At 38.7% G+C, this 17,999-nt stretch overlaps 2 protein-coding genes across 3 annotated transcripts; both read left to right on the forward strand.

Annotated features, from left to right (window-relative positions):
- The first annotated feature begins 48 nt into the window (after positions 1-48).
- Positions 49-5,535, forward strand: LOC105434144 (endoplasmic reticulum transmembrane helix translocase). The gene is made up of 18 exons (XM_089083170.1): positions 49-529; positions 757-1,022; positions 1,102-1,330; positions 1,405-1,558; positions 1,627-1,776; positions 1,852-2,034; positions 2,111-2,248; positions 2,325-2,445; positions 2,518-2,672; positions 2,741-2,916; positions 2,994-3,233; positions 3,334-3,549; positions 3,637-3,826; positions 3,902-4,171; positions 4,235-4,571; positions 4,636-4,795; positions 4,876-5,019; positions 5,180-5,535. Exons 1-18 carry the CDS (start codon positions 266-268, stop codon positions 5,285-5,287), a joined length of 3,501 nt encoding a protein of 1,166 aa, XP_088939296.1. The 5' UTR covers positions 49-265; the 3' UTR covers positions 5,288-5,535.
- A 1,881-nt stretch (positions 5,536-7,416) lies between these two features.
- On the forward strand, positions 7,417-15,994 carry LOC105434143 (sodium-coupled monocarboxylate transporter 1). 2 transcript variants are annotated; one of them, XM_089083188.1, is made up of 14 exons: positions 7,417-8,103; positions 11,159-11,351; positions 11,721-11,880; positions 12,000-12,065; positions 12,160-12,211; positions 12,285-12,352; positions 13,324-13,475; positions 13,560-13,700; positions 13,891-14,115; positions 14,492-14,675; positions 14,749-14,835; positions 14,937-15,115; positions 15,198-15,356; positions 15,430-15,994. In XM_089083188.1, the coding sequence occupies exons 2-14, from the start codon at positions 11,164-11,166 to the stop codon at positions 15,590-15,592; spliced, it is 1,824 nt and encodes a 607-aa protein (XP_088939314.1). In that variant the 5' UTR covers positions 7,417-8,103; positions 11,159-11,163; the 3' UTR covers positions 15,593-15,994. The 2 variants fall into 2 exon arrangements, with proteins under 2 accessions (XP_088939314.1, XP_088939315.1); XM_089083189.1 differs by having other exon boundaries at positions 11,164-11,351.
- The last annotated feature ends 2,005 nt before the right edge of the window (positions 15,995-17,999 follow it).

Here is a 17,999-nt window from a genome sequence, read left to right on the forward strand (position 1 = left end):
TCGTGTGGTAATAATCAAGCTAGAGCTGCTGGCATACTTTTCATTATTCCAATTGATTTTAATATAACCTGCGACATAATCGCGTCGTTTCCTCTCTCCAAGTCTTCATCGTATGTGTGAAACACGCCTGTCCAATTCGCGTCACATCGTCGGAGCTGATCGCGCATTTAAAGGAAGCTCTCGATGTGAATGGTGCTTAAAGTTTGTCGGATGTTAAAAGGTTCCTCGCTCGTTGTGACGACTTGTTAACCGTGTCGGCGTAATCATGGCGGCGACCTCGTTACGGATAGACGAACTCGTGCAATCTGTCAGTCTACACAATCCGAGGAAATGGATGTTCAACGGTTACATCCTGCCTTTCGTGATACTGCAGGTCCTTTGGATTTATTGTTGGATCTTCGTTTATGGTGTTGACGAGTACTATGAGGCGGGCCTGATAGGCATTGCGGCAATCGGCATGCTGCAGATTTTTCTGTGCCTGTGCTGTCAATGGTCGGTGCACGTGCACACATTTTTGAATTGCAGCTCGGTAAGTGGCAGCCGCCCTTTCAATTTACTTAGATAATGGGCACGTGGCTTTTTGTGTCCCCAATATGTCCCATAACGTGGCAGCCATTCGGCCGGTCTTCTGCTAGGCCGGGTCACGTGACATTTTGGCGGGTATATTCAAACATCGAAAAAAATGTTTTGAGCATGATCTTTTTAATATTTTGTTTCGTGGTATTTCTCTTTTTTATGTCGTAAATAAAATTCCAGGAGAAAAATCCGTACAAAGCTAGGATAGTTAAAGTAATTCCCACTCCAAACAATGGGAGCTCGGAGCTGATTTCATTACATCATACGAAGGAACAGGAGCCTTGGTTTATTTTTCAAAAAACAAAATATAATTGGGACCCAGAGGAACAATCATTCAAAGGTTTGCAGTTCCCGATCAATCATTCCGTGAAACATTATTGTGAATGGAAAGGGTATCTTGATCAAAAAGAAATTGAGGCAGCGGAAGAAAAATATGGGAAAAACAAGTATATTGCTAATGATTTTTTTACAATTGTTCCTTGCAAGATGCCTTTTACATCATTGAAGATTGTTTTATTTCTTTAGATTGGACATGGTTGTGCCCGAATTTTGGGAACTCTTCAAGGAACGCGCTATTGCTCCGTTCTTCGTTTTTCAAGTGTTCTGTGTGGCACTCTGGTGCTTAGATAAATATTGGTACTATAGTATCTTCACACTGATTATGCTTATTATGTTTGAATGTACGTTAGTTCAACAACAATTGAAAAATATGGCCGAGATTCGTAAAATGGGAAATAAACCGTACATGATAATGGTATGAATATGAAAGCTTTTCATAGCAACTTGCTTATTTCTCAGAATTTCACATGTTTATTTTACTACTTTTAGGTATATAGAAACAGGCGATGGCGTTTGTTATTTACAGACCAACTAGTTCCTGGAGATATTGTGTCCATTACAAGGTCTCAACATGATAATTTAGTGCCATGCGATATGTTGCTTTTGCGAGGTCCATGCGTAGTTGACGAAAGCATGTTAACAGGTACTTTAAACAAACTAGCGTCGTGTTCAAATCACAGATAAATGATTATAACGATTGAAAATGTCTAGGTGAATCTGTTCCTCAAATGAAAGAACCCATAGAAGATATTGATGGACATAGAATTATAGATATTGAAAATGATAAGCTTCATATTCTTTTTGGTGGTACGAAAGTTGTACAGCATACATCCCCTACCAAAAATACCCCCGGTCTTCGAGGTATTGCCGATAAATAAATTTCATTTTTTATGACTCTCACTTGCTTTACGATATTAACGTGTAACTGTGTTGTAGCGACCGATAATGGATGCGTTGCCTACGTATTACGTACCGGCTTTTCTACGTCACAAGGCAAACTTTTAAGAACAATACTGTTCGGCGTTAAACGCGTTACAGCTAACAACTTAGAAACTTTCGGTTTCATTCTATTTTTGCTTATTTTTGCGATTGCTGCAGCCGTGTATGTCTGGATCAAAGGTAATTCGACCTTCCATTCGACATAAAGATGAAGATTGTACAATGAAATTATATGTCGCGCAAATTTCGATTTTAGGCAGCCAAGATCCTACAAGAAACAAGTACAAACTATTCTTGGAATGCACGTTGATTTTGACATCAGTTATACCACCAGAATTACCTATAGAATTATCACTGGCTGTAAATACGTCTCTGGTAGCTCTATCCAAATTCGGTAGAACAAATTGATATCTTGTCGACTTGTTTAATCCTATGTATAAAAATTATTACTGTATCTCATAATTTTACAGGTGTATTCTGTACGGAACCATTTAGAATTCCGTTTGCCGGTAAAGTCGATATTTGTTGTTTTGACAAAACCGGTACGCTTACTAGCGATAATCTAGTAGTTGAAGGTATCGCGGGCATAAAGTAAGAAATTACTATCTGTCTTCTTGCATTTTATGTTATTATTAGAAAGTACAATTTAAATATTTTTTTAAGTGGTAAGTCGAGCGTGATACAATTGTCCGATGCACCTTTGGAGAGTATTCAAGTGCTCGCGACGTGTCATTCCCTCGTTCAATTAGATGATGGTATCGTCGGGGATCCGTTAGAAAAAGCCACCCTCAAAGCCATCAATTGGAGTCTTACGAAAAGTAAGTATAGATTTCTTAATGATATGAGAGAATGTTAACGCCCCTTTCATACGGAATGTTCCATTTAGGTGATTCTGTAATTCCTAAAAAGGGTAAATCTCCAGCATTGAAGATTGTGCAGAGATACCATTTTTCATCGGCTTTGAAAAGAATGTGCGTTGTGGCTGGGTACAGTCTTTCTGGAGCTTCAGAAATACATTACATGGCTATGGTGAAAGGTGCGCCAGAAACTTTGAAGAATATGGTAAGCAAAGTAATATCTACCTACAACTTCAATCTTATTTTATTCTTATTCTTATCGATAATCTGTTATCGTTTCAGTTATCTTCTGTACCGGAAAATTATGATTCAACCTATTTATCTCTGTCACGACGGGGTGCAAGAGTGCTAGCTTTGGGATATCGAAAACTTACCGGTAGTTTGTCTTCTCAAGATTTAAGAGAATTATCTCGTGAAAAGTTAGAAAGCAATCTTATTTTTGCGGGATTTGTTATCATTAGCTGCCCACTCAAACCCGATTCGAAATCTGTTATTAAAGAGATCGTAAATTCATCGCATTCGGTATGTATATGATTAAGTTGTTGTAATTGTAATTGCATTAAAAAAGAAAATATTTTCGTCAAAATTGCAAAAGAGTAAGTTTAATGTATTTTTTATTTAGGTGGTAATGATAACCGGTGACAATCCCTTAACGGCCTGCCACGTGAGTCGCGAGTTACATTTTACGAAGAAACCTAATACACTTATATTGACTAAAAATAATGATGAATGGTTGTGGGAAAACATTGATAAAACGATACAGCTTCCTTTAGGCATGGAAAATGTCGAATTACGTAAAGAGATCTGGAAGAATTACGCACTTTGCGTAACGGGTGAGGTATATAGATGAATGAGAATTCGACTTTTCACCAATCAAAACAAATTCATAACGATCGTTCGTGTACCGCATATTGAACTTTTCTAGGGTTTATCGTACCTGAAAGAAGAACAACGAGAACTCCTACAAACTCTTTTGCCACATGTAGTGATCTTTGCGCGATGCGCGCCGAAGCAGAAAGAATTTATTATCGTATCGTTACAAACTCTCGGATATACAACGTTGATGTGCGGTGACGGAACAAACGATGTCGGTGCTTTGAAACACGCTCAAGTGGGTAAGTTGACGAAGAAAGTAACGGTAAAACTTGGATGTACTTATTTTTCTTTTTTTTTTTTTCCCCCCCTGGTAGGCGTCGCCATTCTGTCCAGTCCGTCCGAAAGAGTGCATTCTGACAAGCGAGAAGATTCAAAGAACGAGAATCCCGTACGAGAATCCTATCCTTTCGTAAACAACGGACCAAGGAACAATCCAAGAATCGCACCGGTTAACAATCGCGCGAGATTGCAGAAAATCCTGAAGGAAATTGATAACGAGGCACAAGAGCAACCTGCGATCGTGAAATTGGGCGACGCTTCTATCGCGGCTCCTTTCACCAGCAAAATGTCGTCCATTCAATGCAGTAAGGATCACGAATCACCTGTAACGTTGTTCATTATTCAAACAAATACTCATTTGTTTGCAGTATGCCACGTGATTAAGCAGGGACGTTGCACTCTGGTCACAACCCTGCAGATGTTCAAAATACTGGCGCTAAACGCACTGATACTCGCCTACAGTCAATCAGTGCTATATCTGGATGGGGTTAAATTCAGCGACGCACAAGCGACTTTGCAGGGTATCCTTCTAGCGGCCTGTTTCCTCTTCATCTCACGATCAAAGCCGCTGAAAACTCTGTCGCAGCAGAGACCATTACCAAATATCTTTAATTTGTATACTATTGTGACAGTATTACTGCAATTTGCCGTACACTTTGTCTGCCTCGTCTATTTGGTGAGAGAAGCTGGCATCTTATCTCCAAGGTAAGACGGATAAATTAAAAATTAAAATCTCTCGATTGTATTCTCTAAATTACTTCTTTTATAGGGACAATAAGTTGGCAGCCATCTTAACCAATTCCAGTGAAGTAGATTCATTGGGAGAAGATGACAGAGAGGAAGAACTTTTTGAGGCAAACTTAGTTAATAGTACCGTGTATATAATCGCAATGTCTTTTCAGGTTTCTACTTTTGCTATAAATTATCGAGTAAGTTTTTTTTATATTTTATCAAGCTAATAATTGTGATATCATTAACAATGAATATTTATAACGTCACATTTTGATAGGGCCAACCATTCATGGAAAGTTTGAGACAAAATAGATCCCTTTTGGTCAGTCTTGTAACCAATTCTGCCGTAATACTATTGCTGGCTTGTGGATTTTTACCAGAACTGGCAGCACAATTTGAAATTGTAGATTTTCCAAGCCAAGTAAGTTTCCACAAAATGCAGATATATATATATATAAAAGTAAATTTATTGTAATTTATTACTGTTTTATCTCTCTCTCTGTCTCTCTCTCTCTCTCTCTCTCTCTCTCTCTCTCTCTCTCTCTTTCTTTTTTATATTTATATATTGTTACGTGTTGCAGTTCCGTACAACACTGGTTCAGATACTAGTCGCGGACTTTGTCTTCGCGTATATGGTCGACAGAGCTTGCTTATGGCTCTTTGGCGAAGGAAGACAACACAAACTGTGATGAAACTATCTTTTATCAATTACAGACTGTATCGAAGATTTTTGTATGTAACTTTTGTTATTGATCTTGTTCCACGTTAAGAGCTGACAATTTTTATATTTAAGGATCGATAATGTACCTGTGAATACACTCAAATTATTGTCTGCAGCTGCATTTTATATTTTATATCGATAAGTTTTTCTTTCTCCATCCGTATGTTGTGTATGAAAATGTAATGTGAAAATATAAACATGTGCATTCAATCATTACTCGCCTAATTGTTCACTTGTTCACTTTGTGCTGTCAACTTTTTCTCCGTGGAACAAGAAGCAGCATTCTAGCGATCGTTATTTATTGTCAATGAAAAGATTAATGTCGATGATAATCACTAAAGTCAGTATTGTGTCTTTATAATATATATATATATATATATATATATATATATATATAATAAATATATTATATATATATATATAATTTCGTTTGTGAAATCGTAGAACACGCGACAAAATAAATAAATAAATATATATATATATATATATATATATATATATTTATTTTATCGCGTGTTCTACGATTTCACAAGCGAAATTTTATTTACAATTTTAATATTTCATCAATGTGACAACAACAAATATTGATCGCTTAAAAAATGCGCATACTATTTTGTACATAATTTGTAGATAAATGATCCTATTTTTTTTCACAGTGCATTATTCACTTTTGTCACAAGGTTAATATATTTAAATTTTATATAGATATGTTTTATACAGATACACAACGCCTAAAGTTTAAATTGCTCAGATATGGACTAAATGAGCGGAACGTGACTTGCTTACGCGTATGACTTTTAATCGTAATATGATATTCGACACGATTGTACGTATTAGCAGTTTTACACATTAGCGATTGCATTCCATGATGCTATATTTATATCTGTAAGATACTTCCGCAGCACGTTTCGCGTTAATGAAGCATGAAAGTTTGTACTTTTTGATTTTCAGATTTCTCTTAGAAAGTATGCAAGTCATTTTCATTGTATGCAAGTATTCTCATTGTTTTACGATTAGATCTGCGAAAATTGATAACATTTATTTTTACGCGTCAGATAAGTCAGATTAAGGATACTTGTATATTATTGTACATTTATAATGACACTAATAAAAAAAAAATGTTCATTCGGAAAAGACGGAATCTTTTTTCATAATAATGTTAACGTAAATGTTGATAAGTTGTAATAAAAATTTTTGAGAAAAATGCGAAGACTGCAGCTTGATTAACGTAGTTTTCTGTTTAAATGTTTCTGTTTAATTTCTGTTTAAATGTCACAGCTGAATAAAATTGGCTATAGGAAAAATTATATCGACGGGACAATGTTGCAAGGGGAGAATTATTTATGATCATTTCAGAACGCCATATTCATCGGGGTTATCATTTTTGATTCTAAGGTCAACAGATTGTTCGAGTTCGAATTTATTCAAACCTGTTCAATCACAAAGCGATTCTCGAAAACAAGTAGTTCCGGTTTTCTTATTGCAGCCATATTGAAATGATGTCAAAAGCGAGAAACTTTTTCTTTGCGATATACATCGAGATAAATTCATTTTTTTTAAATATGCCATCCCGCATGTCGATACCAAAACTGAGGAAGATATTGAATGTATTTCCATTTCATAGTTTTAAATTATTATCATTTTCGCTGACGAATTGGATACACAGTACATTCCTAATAATGCAAATAAAAAATATGCAAAAAAAAAAAAAGGAAATATCTGGTATAAATCAACTATATACGCTATCGAGAGTTAAACGTTCGTGCATATGCAAGAACCAATTTGTAATGAATGAAAAAAAGATATAATGTATGTAAAAAAGAATTCGCATAATTCCACGTCAAAGGACGTCAATGTGGCCACGAGTGTGGCGACGATCGGGAGAGTCTTTGGGGAGTCTTGCAGAATGGAAAAAGTTTCTTCGAGAATCGATCTCTTAATCGATAATGATTAAATCGCCGCGCGCCTCGGTCGTGCCTCGGCCGCACGCTGGCGGCTGTCAATGGCGCCTTTTTTTAGCGAAAGCACGCGCGATTTCTGTCTCGCCGACGTAATCGTCGTTACGTCGCGTCGAACCGCGCGCTCAGTCGATCGCGGTCGTCGCTTACGGACGTGTCTCACCTCGCCTCGTCCGAGCCTCGTGTCCAAGCGGCCGCATGATAGCCGGTTATAATATCCACGCGTATCGCAGGAAAGTCAAAAGCGGTGGAGAGAAAGAGAGCATATGTCACTGCCGTCGTAGACGAGGGAAGAGCTGACGCACAATCTACGCTTGGCGTCATCGCGCGGTGAAACTTCGCGCCATGTGTCTCGCGCGGAATCAAACGGTCAAAAGTTCCCGACTGGTGTCCGTCCTCGTGTGATGTCCTCGAATTTTTTACAGAGCGATTCAAAAGAGCTCCCCCCGAGCGTTCCTCCTCTCGCCGTTGCTCATGTTCGCGCGATAATGCGGTCGGGATCAACGAGACGATTACGCTGATCGTTCGTGAGTCGTGGGTGGCCGATAACGCGATAAGATTTCGCGGATTTCAGGAGAGATACATAACGCGGAAGAAAAAACACGAAATAAAAGACGAAACGACGGAAACGGTGACATTTTCTGAAAAAAAGTAAAAGGAAAAAAAAAAAAAAAAAGAAGAACCGCTGTTTGGAAGAAAAACAGGCGCTGTTTTTGAAAGCACCGCCACAGTGTGCGCGGCGCGTTATACCCGGTACGACAGAAACCTAGAATCGGACTGGGAATGAGATAATTCCGGATTTTAGTTCCTTTCCTCTTTCTCCAAGGTTAGTAATGCATCAACCGTGTCAAGATATGCATTCTTGAAGAATGAACCAACAAAAATTCTTTTTCGTCGGGATGAAGATAAAAAGAAAAGAAAAAAAAAAAAAAAGAAAAAAAAAGAGGACAAACGATCATTCTTCGGAATTCTTCGAGTGTCGCGTGTAAAATGTAGCTCTGAATATCACCAGTAGATTTAATTTTTCTTTTCCTACCAAACCGGTTAGATATGATTCAGAAGTTTTTGTCAACCACCAGTCTCCCAACCACGCAAGAAATAAAGATCCAGATTAAGTGGTTGCTGAGACACAAAAAAAAAAAATTCTTTCTTGCGAATCTTCAAAGTAGGACGATTAAACTTTAAACGCTGCTCATTATGTCGTTATGTCCATCAGTAGATTAATTTTGATCTCGGTTTAATTTACTTTTTTTTTTTCTAATTCCTGAAACTAGGAAATGATAAAAAGTTAAACTTAAAATTAAAGTTAATCTATATCGGTGGAAATGAACATTAATTAAGTAATTACAAAATATGCCGTTTTTCTGAACACACATTTTCGCTGAAAGAAAAGGAATTTTCGTTGCTTCATTCACGTGTTATTTGTAAAACTAATCAATATATGCTTACGCAAAAAAAGACAGATAAGCAAGGGAAATTCGATGGAAAAGGAAGCGAAAGAGTAAATAGAGACCAGCATATTTCACGCAGCTTTTACCGATCGCCGATTAAAAGAATAGCCCGTTCATTGCTAATCATTAAATCCTAAACATTCTTCATGATTCCGTCGCGGCAGACGTATCTTTATGAATGTCCACGCAGAACACGTGACTAAGTATACTAAATATAAGAAATGATTCTATTTATACGATAGCAATGCACTTCCGTCGACTGGTCGGTAAACGCTGATTATCCTCTGTTGATGCGATTAATTATACCGTTCAATGTATGTCACGTCACGAGTTAGAAAGGAAGTATCTAATTATCGTTAAAAAAAAAAAAAAATTGAACGTTTCGAATTTAATAGAATCCTACGTGCAACTTTTTAAACGGCAGTTTTTGTTCACGTGCCTATTATTAGTTATTTATTATTATTCTTTTCATTTCTATTATCTTGACATTATAAATGGATAAACACGACTGTCGGTGTTTTACATAAAACGATAATGCGCAAGATATCTGTAACTTTCTTTGTCAAGGATTTTTTTAATCCGAAGCGTCGTCCATTTGTTCATTTAATCATTTTACAAAGGCGCGCGATAATAAATGAATGTCGACGAATCTGCGGACACAGATTTTTGAAAATTCTGACATGGAATCGAATCGCCGAGGCGATTCGAATATTAATTATTAACGCAAATTCCATCCCGAGAATGGTTCTGACAACCGATAAATAAAATGAAAACCGACGCAAGGTCCCGCGATCGGTTTACCAACGGACTACTTTCTGCTCGTTAACGCTCGCGACTCGGCAATTGACCCTGGCGATTGATCGGGAAATAACAGAACTTTGAACTCAGAATTGCACGCAGAAATAATATCGACCGTCAAATTTTACCGTGCTTTACCCTAGCATCATTTCCATAACAATCTCTCATGATAACTTCGTAAGAATGTTTCGAAATACTAGAGGAAATAGAATAATGTAGAAAAAAATGGAATAGAAAAAAAAAATAAAAAGATATGTACAAAAGTAACAAGTAGAAATGCGTAACGATCTACATTTTTTCACATCTCTAATTTGCTGTCGCTTCTCCTCAGCTGTGGTTCCCTTCGATTAGATCCTTATCTTTCTCTGATTAGACTATTGTATCTATCGTAATCGCAGTTCTTTCGTCGTTTAATATGAAACGAAAATACGAGATTTTAAAAATGACGATGGCACTACGAGCTATAACTGAGAGCACCACCGCGATTGTCATTCAGTGTTAACAAGACTAAATTATTAGCACGTGCAAAGAAGTCATAAGTCAGTGGCTCCTTAACAAGGAAACGATAGCGAGTCAGTAACAATACGGTCATGATATCCTTTACGATCAATTGATGACGTGTGAGCGACATGTATCCTTGGTATATTTCTTAATTGTCACGCGGAGAACTTAATTATTGTATAAATTGATAGACACTAAACTAATGTAAAAGCGTTGCGTGACGCGGGACAAATAAAAAAATTAAGTAAAAAAATTAAGTAAAAAGATTCCTGGCGATACGCCAGTCGAGATAGTCCTTGCTGTAGGACTAGCCAGATTAAAAATATCATGTCGGCTTCGTAATCTGAGATATGACTCAGTTTGACTCTGATCTAAAAGAAATGCATGATTTGACGCGGAATCTAAAAAAAAGTAGATAATCGGAGTCACTAGTTTGATTGGTGTGTGTGTGTGTGTGTGTGTGTGTGTGTGTGTGTGTGTGTGTGTGTGTGTGTGTGTGTGTGTGTATAATATATATATATATATATATATTGATGCCGAAATAATGGAAATAGTTGCTGCCGATTTTTATCGTTACAAGCAGTCGCGACCAATAATGTTGTTGATTAAGTTTCATGCATGCTAACAACTCTGTTGTTAGCTGACAGATATACAGAGTGTCATTGGATAATGCGACACTTATGATTGACGTTCATTAAATTAATAGTTAAATTGCACGATTGCGCACAGCACGAAATGATATTTCATCTCGCGAGATGTCGGTGCACCGATGCTTTCAGAGTAAATAAAATTAATAGCTATTTACACAGTGCTTGAAGAAGATTTCTAAAATTACATTAAAAAATTACATTAAAAAAATTACATTAAAAAATTACATTAAAAAAAAATGAAGAGATGCTAAAACATGGATAAAATTTCTTATGAAGATAATATAAAATGTTAATGTTTACATAAGGTTTACGTAACGCGTCGACTGTAATACTGTTAAGATAAGCTACAAAAATTTCTACAGCAGGTGAGCAGTAGGTATAGGCGATGTGCATCATGACGTATTCGTGTTTAAGAATTTTAATAAGGATGACACTCGAGTCATCTCGAGTGCATTGGCTAAATTTAGCTTTCTGATTTCAGTAAAGATGGTAGCTGTATCGGAGAGAGGATACTTCCATTGGATCGATTGGCTGGTGTTTGCACTTATGCTCCTCGTGTCTGCCGCAGCCGGCTTATGGCACTTCAGAAGGGCGCAAAAGTCGAACACACAGGACTACCTGCTTGGAGGAAGGAGCTTAGGACTCTTTCCCGTGTCCGCTTCCCTCGTTGCGAGGTAAGCTCGGCTCGCCATTCTACAGGATTTAAGACTATTAAAAGAAGAAAAGGAGCAGATGAAAGACGAAGGCTTTAAAACGAAGGTTTTCGAACGTAAACGGGAGAATTAAGGAGTTCATTAATGTTGTGAAAAATTGAAGCCATCATCAGGAAGCCTTTGATCTTTCCTGATTAGCCTCGCGAATTTTGTATTACAATTTAAAATGAAGATCGAAAGTACACCATACGAGTGTCGTTTATGCGTGCGCTCGTAATTAATGTTAATAATAATAATTGACTCGTAGCTTGTTTACTTATCGTTGCTTATCGTTCGGGCTTGGTTGATTAGTCATGCAGAATATTTAATCAATTCCGATCGTAACTGTAGCTTCATATCAGGCGTGACGATCTTGGGCACTCCGGCGGAGATCTACAACTTTGGTACGCAGTACTGGATCACGATCATCTCCATTTTCTTCTCTGGTATCGCAGTCGCCTACGTGTATCTCCCTGTCTTTACTACGCTCCAACTTAATTCCGTTTACGAGGTTTGTCCCCTCTGTTTTAATTCGCTTATCTTTTCACTCGGTTTTTTAAAAAGTTAAATTTTACTGTATCGACTACGCCAATTTTCATCCTCACTCACGACTGAATATTCTCTTTGCAGTATTTAGAAATTCGATTCGATCGAAATGTGCGGATTCTAATTTCGTCAATTTTCGTTTTCGACGTGGTAAGTCTTGTATAAATATATATATGTCCTGTTTCATCATGATTTCGCGATTTTGATTCGGAAAATCGTACAAGTAAGGCTTAATCGGTTCCAGATTCTTTACCAATCGATCGTCGTCTATGTCCCAGCGCTAGCGTTGAATCAAGGTATCTTATATAGTCGTATTACGTATTAGGATGTAGGAATTAATCTTTTAAGATTCTTGATGATTTATTGCAGTGAGCGACATCAATATACATTTAATCGGGGCCATTGTATGCGTCGTCTGTGTTTTTTATACCGTTCTGGTAAGTTGTGATTGCCCGCGTTACCTAATCCCTTTGCTAGTTTTGAGTGACACTTTTAATTCTCTCACTTATGTCTTGAATGGCTACGACAAGAAAGATCGATCAAAGTCGCACGAAAGATTTGTTACGATTGTCATCATGCTGTACGATAGTATACTTGAACGTTTAACAAGAGCGATGTATGCGGAGGGATGATGATGAAAATGGTCGTGGGGGGCGGGGGGGCTTGGAGAAACGGAAGCCTAAGCTAATTTTCCGGGGGAGGCTCGTTCGCCAAATTCCCGCGGGATGGCTGGAGTTCCTCGGACACGGTCTACCGTAGGAAACAATTTTCAGTGGACAATGCCGCGAAGAATCTCACGCAAGAGCCTTAGTACTGGAAATGTTTATGGACGGAAACTGAAAGCCCGACAATGGCGCGGGGAAACAATGGCGCGGAGAACGTCGAGCGGATGTTATCGTAGCAGCGGATCACAAAGCCGGCGCTGAAGTGATTAATCGCGGGATCGCGCGCCTGTAATTATCCGAGCAATTTGTTGGATCTCGTATTAATGAGAATTTATCGTGGTTGAGTGGCTCTTTACAAATTTGTTTATTATGCACCGTGTACGCACGCGCGAGCACGCGCTGTGGATTGTTATGCAATTGCAAGCACTCGAAAAAGCATTCGTCCATTACCGCATTCTCCAGAAATAGGTAATGTCACCGCGGAGATGTCATTTTTTTTTTTTTAATTTAGAAGATAAAGGAAATTACTTGTAATAATTCATTTTTTAAATTCACTTTAGTTGTCACGAAAGAAGAAAGCAAACCAGCATAGAACATGTAGATAAGATGAATGTTTCTTAGCAGTATTGTTTAGATTGGCGAATTAATTAAAGAAGTTTCCAATTGAGATTGAGATCAGTCTCTTTCTTTTACAAATGAGATATTTTATCCTATCCTATTATCTATCATGAATATTTCATTAGGGAGGTATTCGAGCAGTGGTTTGGACGGACGCGTTACAAGTCGGCGTGATGATAGCAGCGGTTATCACCGTTGCCGTTCTAGGGACCTGTCAAATGGGAGCGGCAGAAATTTGGAAGAGGGCCACCGAGGCCGGTCGCATTCAATTTTTAAAGTAACAATGCAAAGAATACGATCGGAATTATCTAATAGCGGTCGAGTATGCTTAAATATTCCCTTGTATTCTCTCGCATTGCAGTTTCGATCCATCGCCGTACACGAGGCACAGCGTTTGGACCGTACTGATTGGCTCCTGGTTGTACGTCACCGCGTATATCGCCGTCAATCAAACCATGGTGCAACGATACAAATCGTTAAAAAGCACAAAAATATCTCAATTGTGAGTAAACTGATTAAAAGTTAATAATATCTGTTCTAATTTTATGCTCGACGATAATAAAAGCTAAAAATACATATGGAAAAAATATGTGATAAGTAACATACTTATCATTCGTATTCATGCTCACGTTTACATTCATATTCATATCAATGTAGGCAATGTCACAAATCTTTATATATCTCGATTGCAGATCCATCGCGATATTTACCATCAGTATAATGGTGTTTATTTCAATATGCTGTTGGTGCGGCCTGGTCCTTCTCGCTTGGTGGTCGCCGCCGAAATGCGATCCAAGAGTTTCCGGCTTAATTACGGCCGATGATCAACTACTGCCGGCTTATGTCATGGAGATCGCCCATCATTTACATGGGATACCCGGCCTCTTTATTTCCGGAATTTTTGGCGCGGCACTCAGGTATTGAAGATCGAACTAACACGATAAAATAACAATGCAACGATCATTTGTTGATTTGCCTCCGCTTTTTATATTTAGATCGACAAATTTCGAATAATAATATTCACAAAAAAAGATTCATCTTGAAATAAATTTTAATTAATAATCAGACGCGATTTTTGCATGTCCGAAGAAGATAAGTGAAGATAAGATCCGAATAGATAAGTGAAATAATTTATCTTCTCCAAAATTTTCTGTAGTGCTTACCTTTGCGAATTTTTACTGTTTCATTTGACGTGAAATCGGCCAAATGAGAAAATTAGCAATTATTGACGTAACGTTTAATTGTTGATTCGTTGCGAGCAAATATTCACGAATCGTCCATTTTCTGTCGCAGTTCGTTATCAGTGGGCTTTAATTCGACGTCCGTTGTGATATTAGAAGACTTCGTCAAAGGTTGTTTCAAAATGAAGCCCAACGATCGTTGTTCCACAATTTTCGTGAAAAGCCTTGTCGTTCTCTTTGGTTTGACGGCGCTTTGCTTTCTTTTCTTGATTGAAAAGCTAGGAGGGGTTCTATCCGTGAGTATCTGAATTTTATATTGTCATCCCACGATCCATTTTAAAATTTTAAAATGCTGTTGTAATTTTTTAGGTGACTAACAGCTTAGCCGCCATCGCTGCCGGAACTTCTTTTGGTGTTTTCACTCTAGGAATCTTGTTCCCATGGACAAACGCCAAGGTACGAAATAAAACTAACTCGTACCTACGTTATATCAATTATCATTTTCTAAAAAAAAAAAAAAAATCTATTGTTTCGTTCATTTGTTTTGTTTTGCATAGGGTGCCCTTATCGGTGCCATTGCAGGCTTCGTAATGTCCGGGTGGGTCAGTTTTGGAGCGAATGCGGCTATCGGTTCTGGTCTCATAATGCCGAAGAAACTTCCAGTCCCGCCCTGCACGGGAAATATTAGTTATTATAGTGACGACTTTTTTCAACAACTCTCAAATAAGTGGTCCGAGTAAGCCGGTTATTTTTATTTCAATTAATGTTCTGAATTTATTTCGCGTCTGAGTTTCGATTAACTCACGCGTGTTGTGCAGCGAGGACGATGTCTTCCCGTTGTATCGGTTGTCCTATCACTGGGTTGCTCCTATCGGCACGCTGGCGGTACTCGTAGTAGGTGGCATTGTCACTTGGATGACAGGTGCACGAGATCCCTCATCGATCGATAGAAATTTACTATCCCCGGTGATTCATAGGTAATCGAAAGAATCGTTTAGAAACTTATTACAATCGAAGAAAAAAATATACTTACTTACTTTTAATTTATAGGTGGTTACCACAACAAAAATATCAGAGAGGAGTAGACGGATCGTGCGTGTCCATATCGATCGATCCGCAAGTATCGGCGAACTTATTATCGGTCATTCATCGAAAATCAAATCCTGCCGATCTTCAGCAGAAAGAAGAAACATTTACAAACGTACCATCGTGATTAATTGATGGTATAATAATTACGATGATTCTAAATTCTTTTTATAGCTTCTTTTTATTTAGACAATTTCTATCTTTTATTTAGACAATTTCTTTTTCTTTTTCATAATATGCATTTATAGAAGTAAAATAGAAAAATAATATATAAAATGTACCTCCGATCATTGGCAAAATTACATTTTTAATTTTGCCAATAATAATCTTGCCGGATTACTGAATCTAATGTGAGGAAACGTTAGATATAATTTAGATTGAATTAAATTTGTAAAAGAGAATATATAAAATAAGATTTTTTGTAGATACTGACGTATACATACACATATCACAGTAATCTAAGTAATACGAATTATATATATTTTTTATAAAATAAGAAAAAGTAATAAAATGCTCATTATTGACACCATTTCCTTCTCTATTAAGTTTTACTCTTATAGTTTGCTAATAAAATATAATTTCTAAAAGATAATTGTTTAAACATTCCTTTGATCGCAATGGAATTATCTGTAAATACCTAAGTGGAATAGCCTCAAAGAATACTCGAATAAAGAATAGCCTCGCGATCGAATCGTGTATTCGCTATATTCAAGACACGAATTCGCTGAAAGCCCACAGCTAAATGATGCATTTATTTAATATCCCGATGAATCGCGTCGTTCGCCAGGAAAGAGCCAGGAATTTTTCGCACGGAGTCCACGCGTGATCGTCACGGGCAGCACGTCCTAAAGAAAATTGCGATTCGCAAGTTGCGTACAGGCTTTATTAAGCGCGCTTCATGTGCCATTTGCATTCGTCTGGGCGGCTGATAGATTCGGAATTTCCACGTACGCCCTACGCGTGTGGCTTATATTATATCTATATATACTATATATATTATATATAATGTGTGTGTGTGTGTGTGTGTGTGTGTGTGTGTGTGTGTGTGTGTGTGTGTGTGTGTGTGTAACGCGGAGGAACTGAGCAGAGACGCGACGCGCGTAGACTCGCGCGCTCGCGCTCGCTTTGGAGACGGACCAGCCGAGGGGGGGGATGGTCGGAAGGGACCCGGGGGGGTTGAGAGAGCGAAAGGGGTAGAGTGGCTGAGGTGTGTGGCGGGCTACAGAGATGGATATAGACGGATAGAGGTGGATAGAGAGAGGTCGCGAGGCTTGAATGGGGCTAGTTTGAGATAGTTAGCGGGCCTTCAGGGGCACAATCGGCCGCGATTGGCGGGCCTACAATCACACGTCGCATTATATGTCCATCAGCGCGGCGGATCTCGCAAATACGTTATAGCGCGAGTGAGCGAGCGAGCGAGCGAGCGAACGAATGAACGAGCGAGCGAACGCGTGCGCGCCAAACGTGTGCCGCCACACGTGTGTCGTCTGTGTTCGCCGCAAAAATGCTGCGGTGCGTTTCGCTTCGGTATTTGCTTCCCTTTGCGAATATTTTTTCGCATCTCGACGTTGTCCGTTTTTGTTTCTTAAACCGTTCCGAACCGTTTGCCACGCATCGTCGTCGCAAAGTTCCAGCCTGGAACGTATCAACTTCGGAAGGTGGCTCGCGTTTGACCGAACTATTATACGTTAGGCAGCAAGCGACGAATTTTAGTAAAGAGAAAATAGTTTCTGTTTCATCGAGTATTACGTACGAGGAACGAGGAATATTCCGATATCTCTTTCTTAGACGCGAAAATTTTATCCCACACGGCCACATAGCGATGATCGGTCGTAGCGTATACTCGCGATTCGAAAGGACGAACGACGAACTAATAAATTCTTAATACACGGCAATTCAGCCTTTTCGGGCGCGTCAATGACTCCGTTTCATCCGTCCGAGGAAAATGTTCCGTTCCGAGAGACGCAGACATGGGACATTCGTCCGGGGGCGAGTTGTCCCGTATGCAAATTCGTTTTATTGTCGCGGTACAGAGAGAGCGTAGTCGAGCAGACGTGGACCCATGTAAACGGTCATCTTCGCTACCCGCCTTAATTTCATTCATGCCCCGCTGCCCTCCGGCCACCCCTCTCTCACCGCCCCACTTTAATTACTGCCAATTGCCCTTGCCGCACGCGAATTATGTCATTTCCACATGAGCAGCACTTTAGCGAAATTTTCGCTAGGTAGTCAGAAATGAGACGACTGCAGTCTCGTTCTCTTCCCGCGCTCCCCGCGCGCTCTCTCGCGCTCCCTCATCCCGGTGTAGCGTAATAAGGGAATAATTAATTAACTGCACTCCCCCGCGTTTCGTTTTTGCGCTTCGACCCTCGACGGAATAAAATTTACGTGTGTCCCGCGTATTAATTAAATGTCGTATCGTTTTTTTTTTTTTCTTTTGTCTATCTAGGTTTTTTATGGAAGTGCAGCGCGCCAATCGCGTAATGGTTGATTGGAAATAATTTGAGGAACAGGTAAGAAAAAAAAAATGTATT

Source organism: Pogonomyrmex barbatus, unplaced genomic scaffold (genome assembly GCF_055798465.1).
Source record: "Pogonomyrmex barbatus isolate J1 unplaced genomic scaffold, ASM5579846v1 scaffold7, whole genome shotgun sequence".
NCBI classification, from domain to species: Eukaryota; Metazoa; Arthropoda; class Insecta; order Hymenoptera; family Formicidae; genus Pogonomyrmex; species Pogonomyrmex barbatus.

What these genes read in the sequence shown, in the direction of transcription:
- LOC105434144 (XM_089083170.1), top strand. Translation starts at nt 266, where the DNA reads ATGGCGGCGACCTCGTTACGGATAGACGAACTCGTGCAATCTGTCAGT. An exon ending in CATTTTTGAATTGCAGCTCG is followed by an intron (nt 530 to 756) that starts GTAAGTGGCAGC and finishes ATAAAATTCCAG; the next exon opens with GAGAAAAATCCGTACAAAGC. An exon ending in CAGAAACTTTGAAGAATATG is followed by an intron (nt 2,917 to 2,993) that starts GTAAGCAAAGTA and finishes TTATCGTTTCAG; the next exon opens with TTATCTTCTGTACCGGAAAA.
- LOC105434143 (XM_089083188.1), top strand. Translation starts at nt 11,164, where the DNA reads ATGGTAGCTGTATCGGAGAGAGGATACTTCCATTGGATCGATTGGCTG. An exon ending in AGCTAGGAGGGGTTCTATCC is followed by an intron (nt 14,676 to 14,748) that starts GTGAGTATCTGA and finishes GTAATTTTTTAG; the next exon opens with GTGACTAACAGCTTAGCCGC. An exon ending in TCCCATGGACAAACGCCAAG is followed by an intron (nt 14,836 to 14,936) that starts GTACGAAATAAA and finishes TGTTTTGCATAG; the next exon opens with GGTGCCCTTATCGGTGCCAT.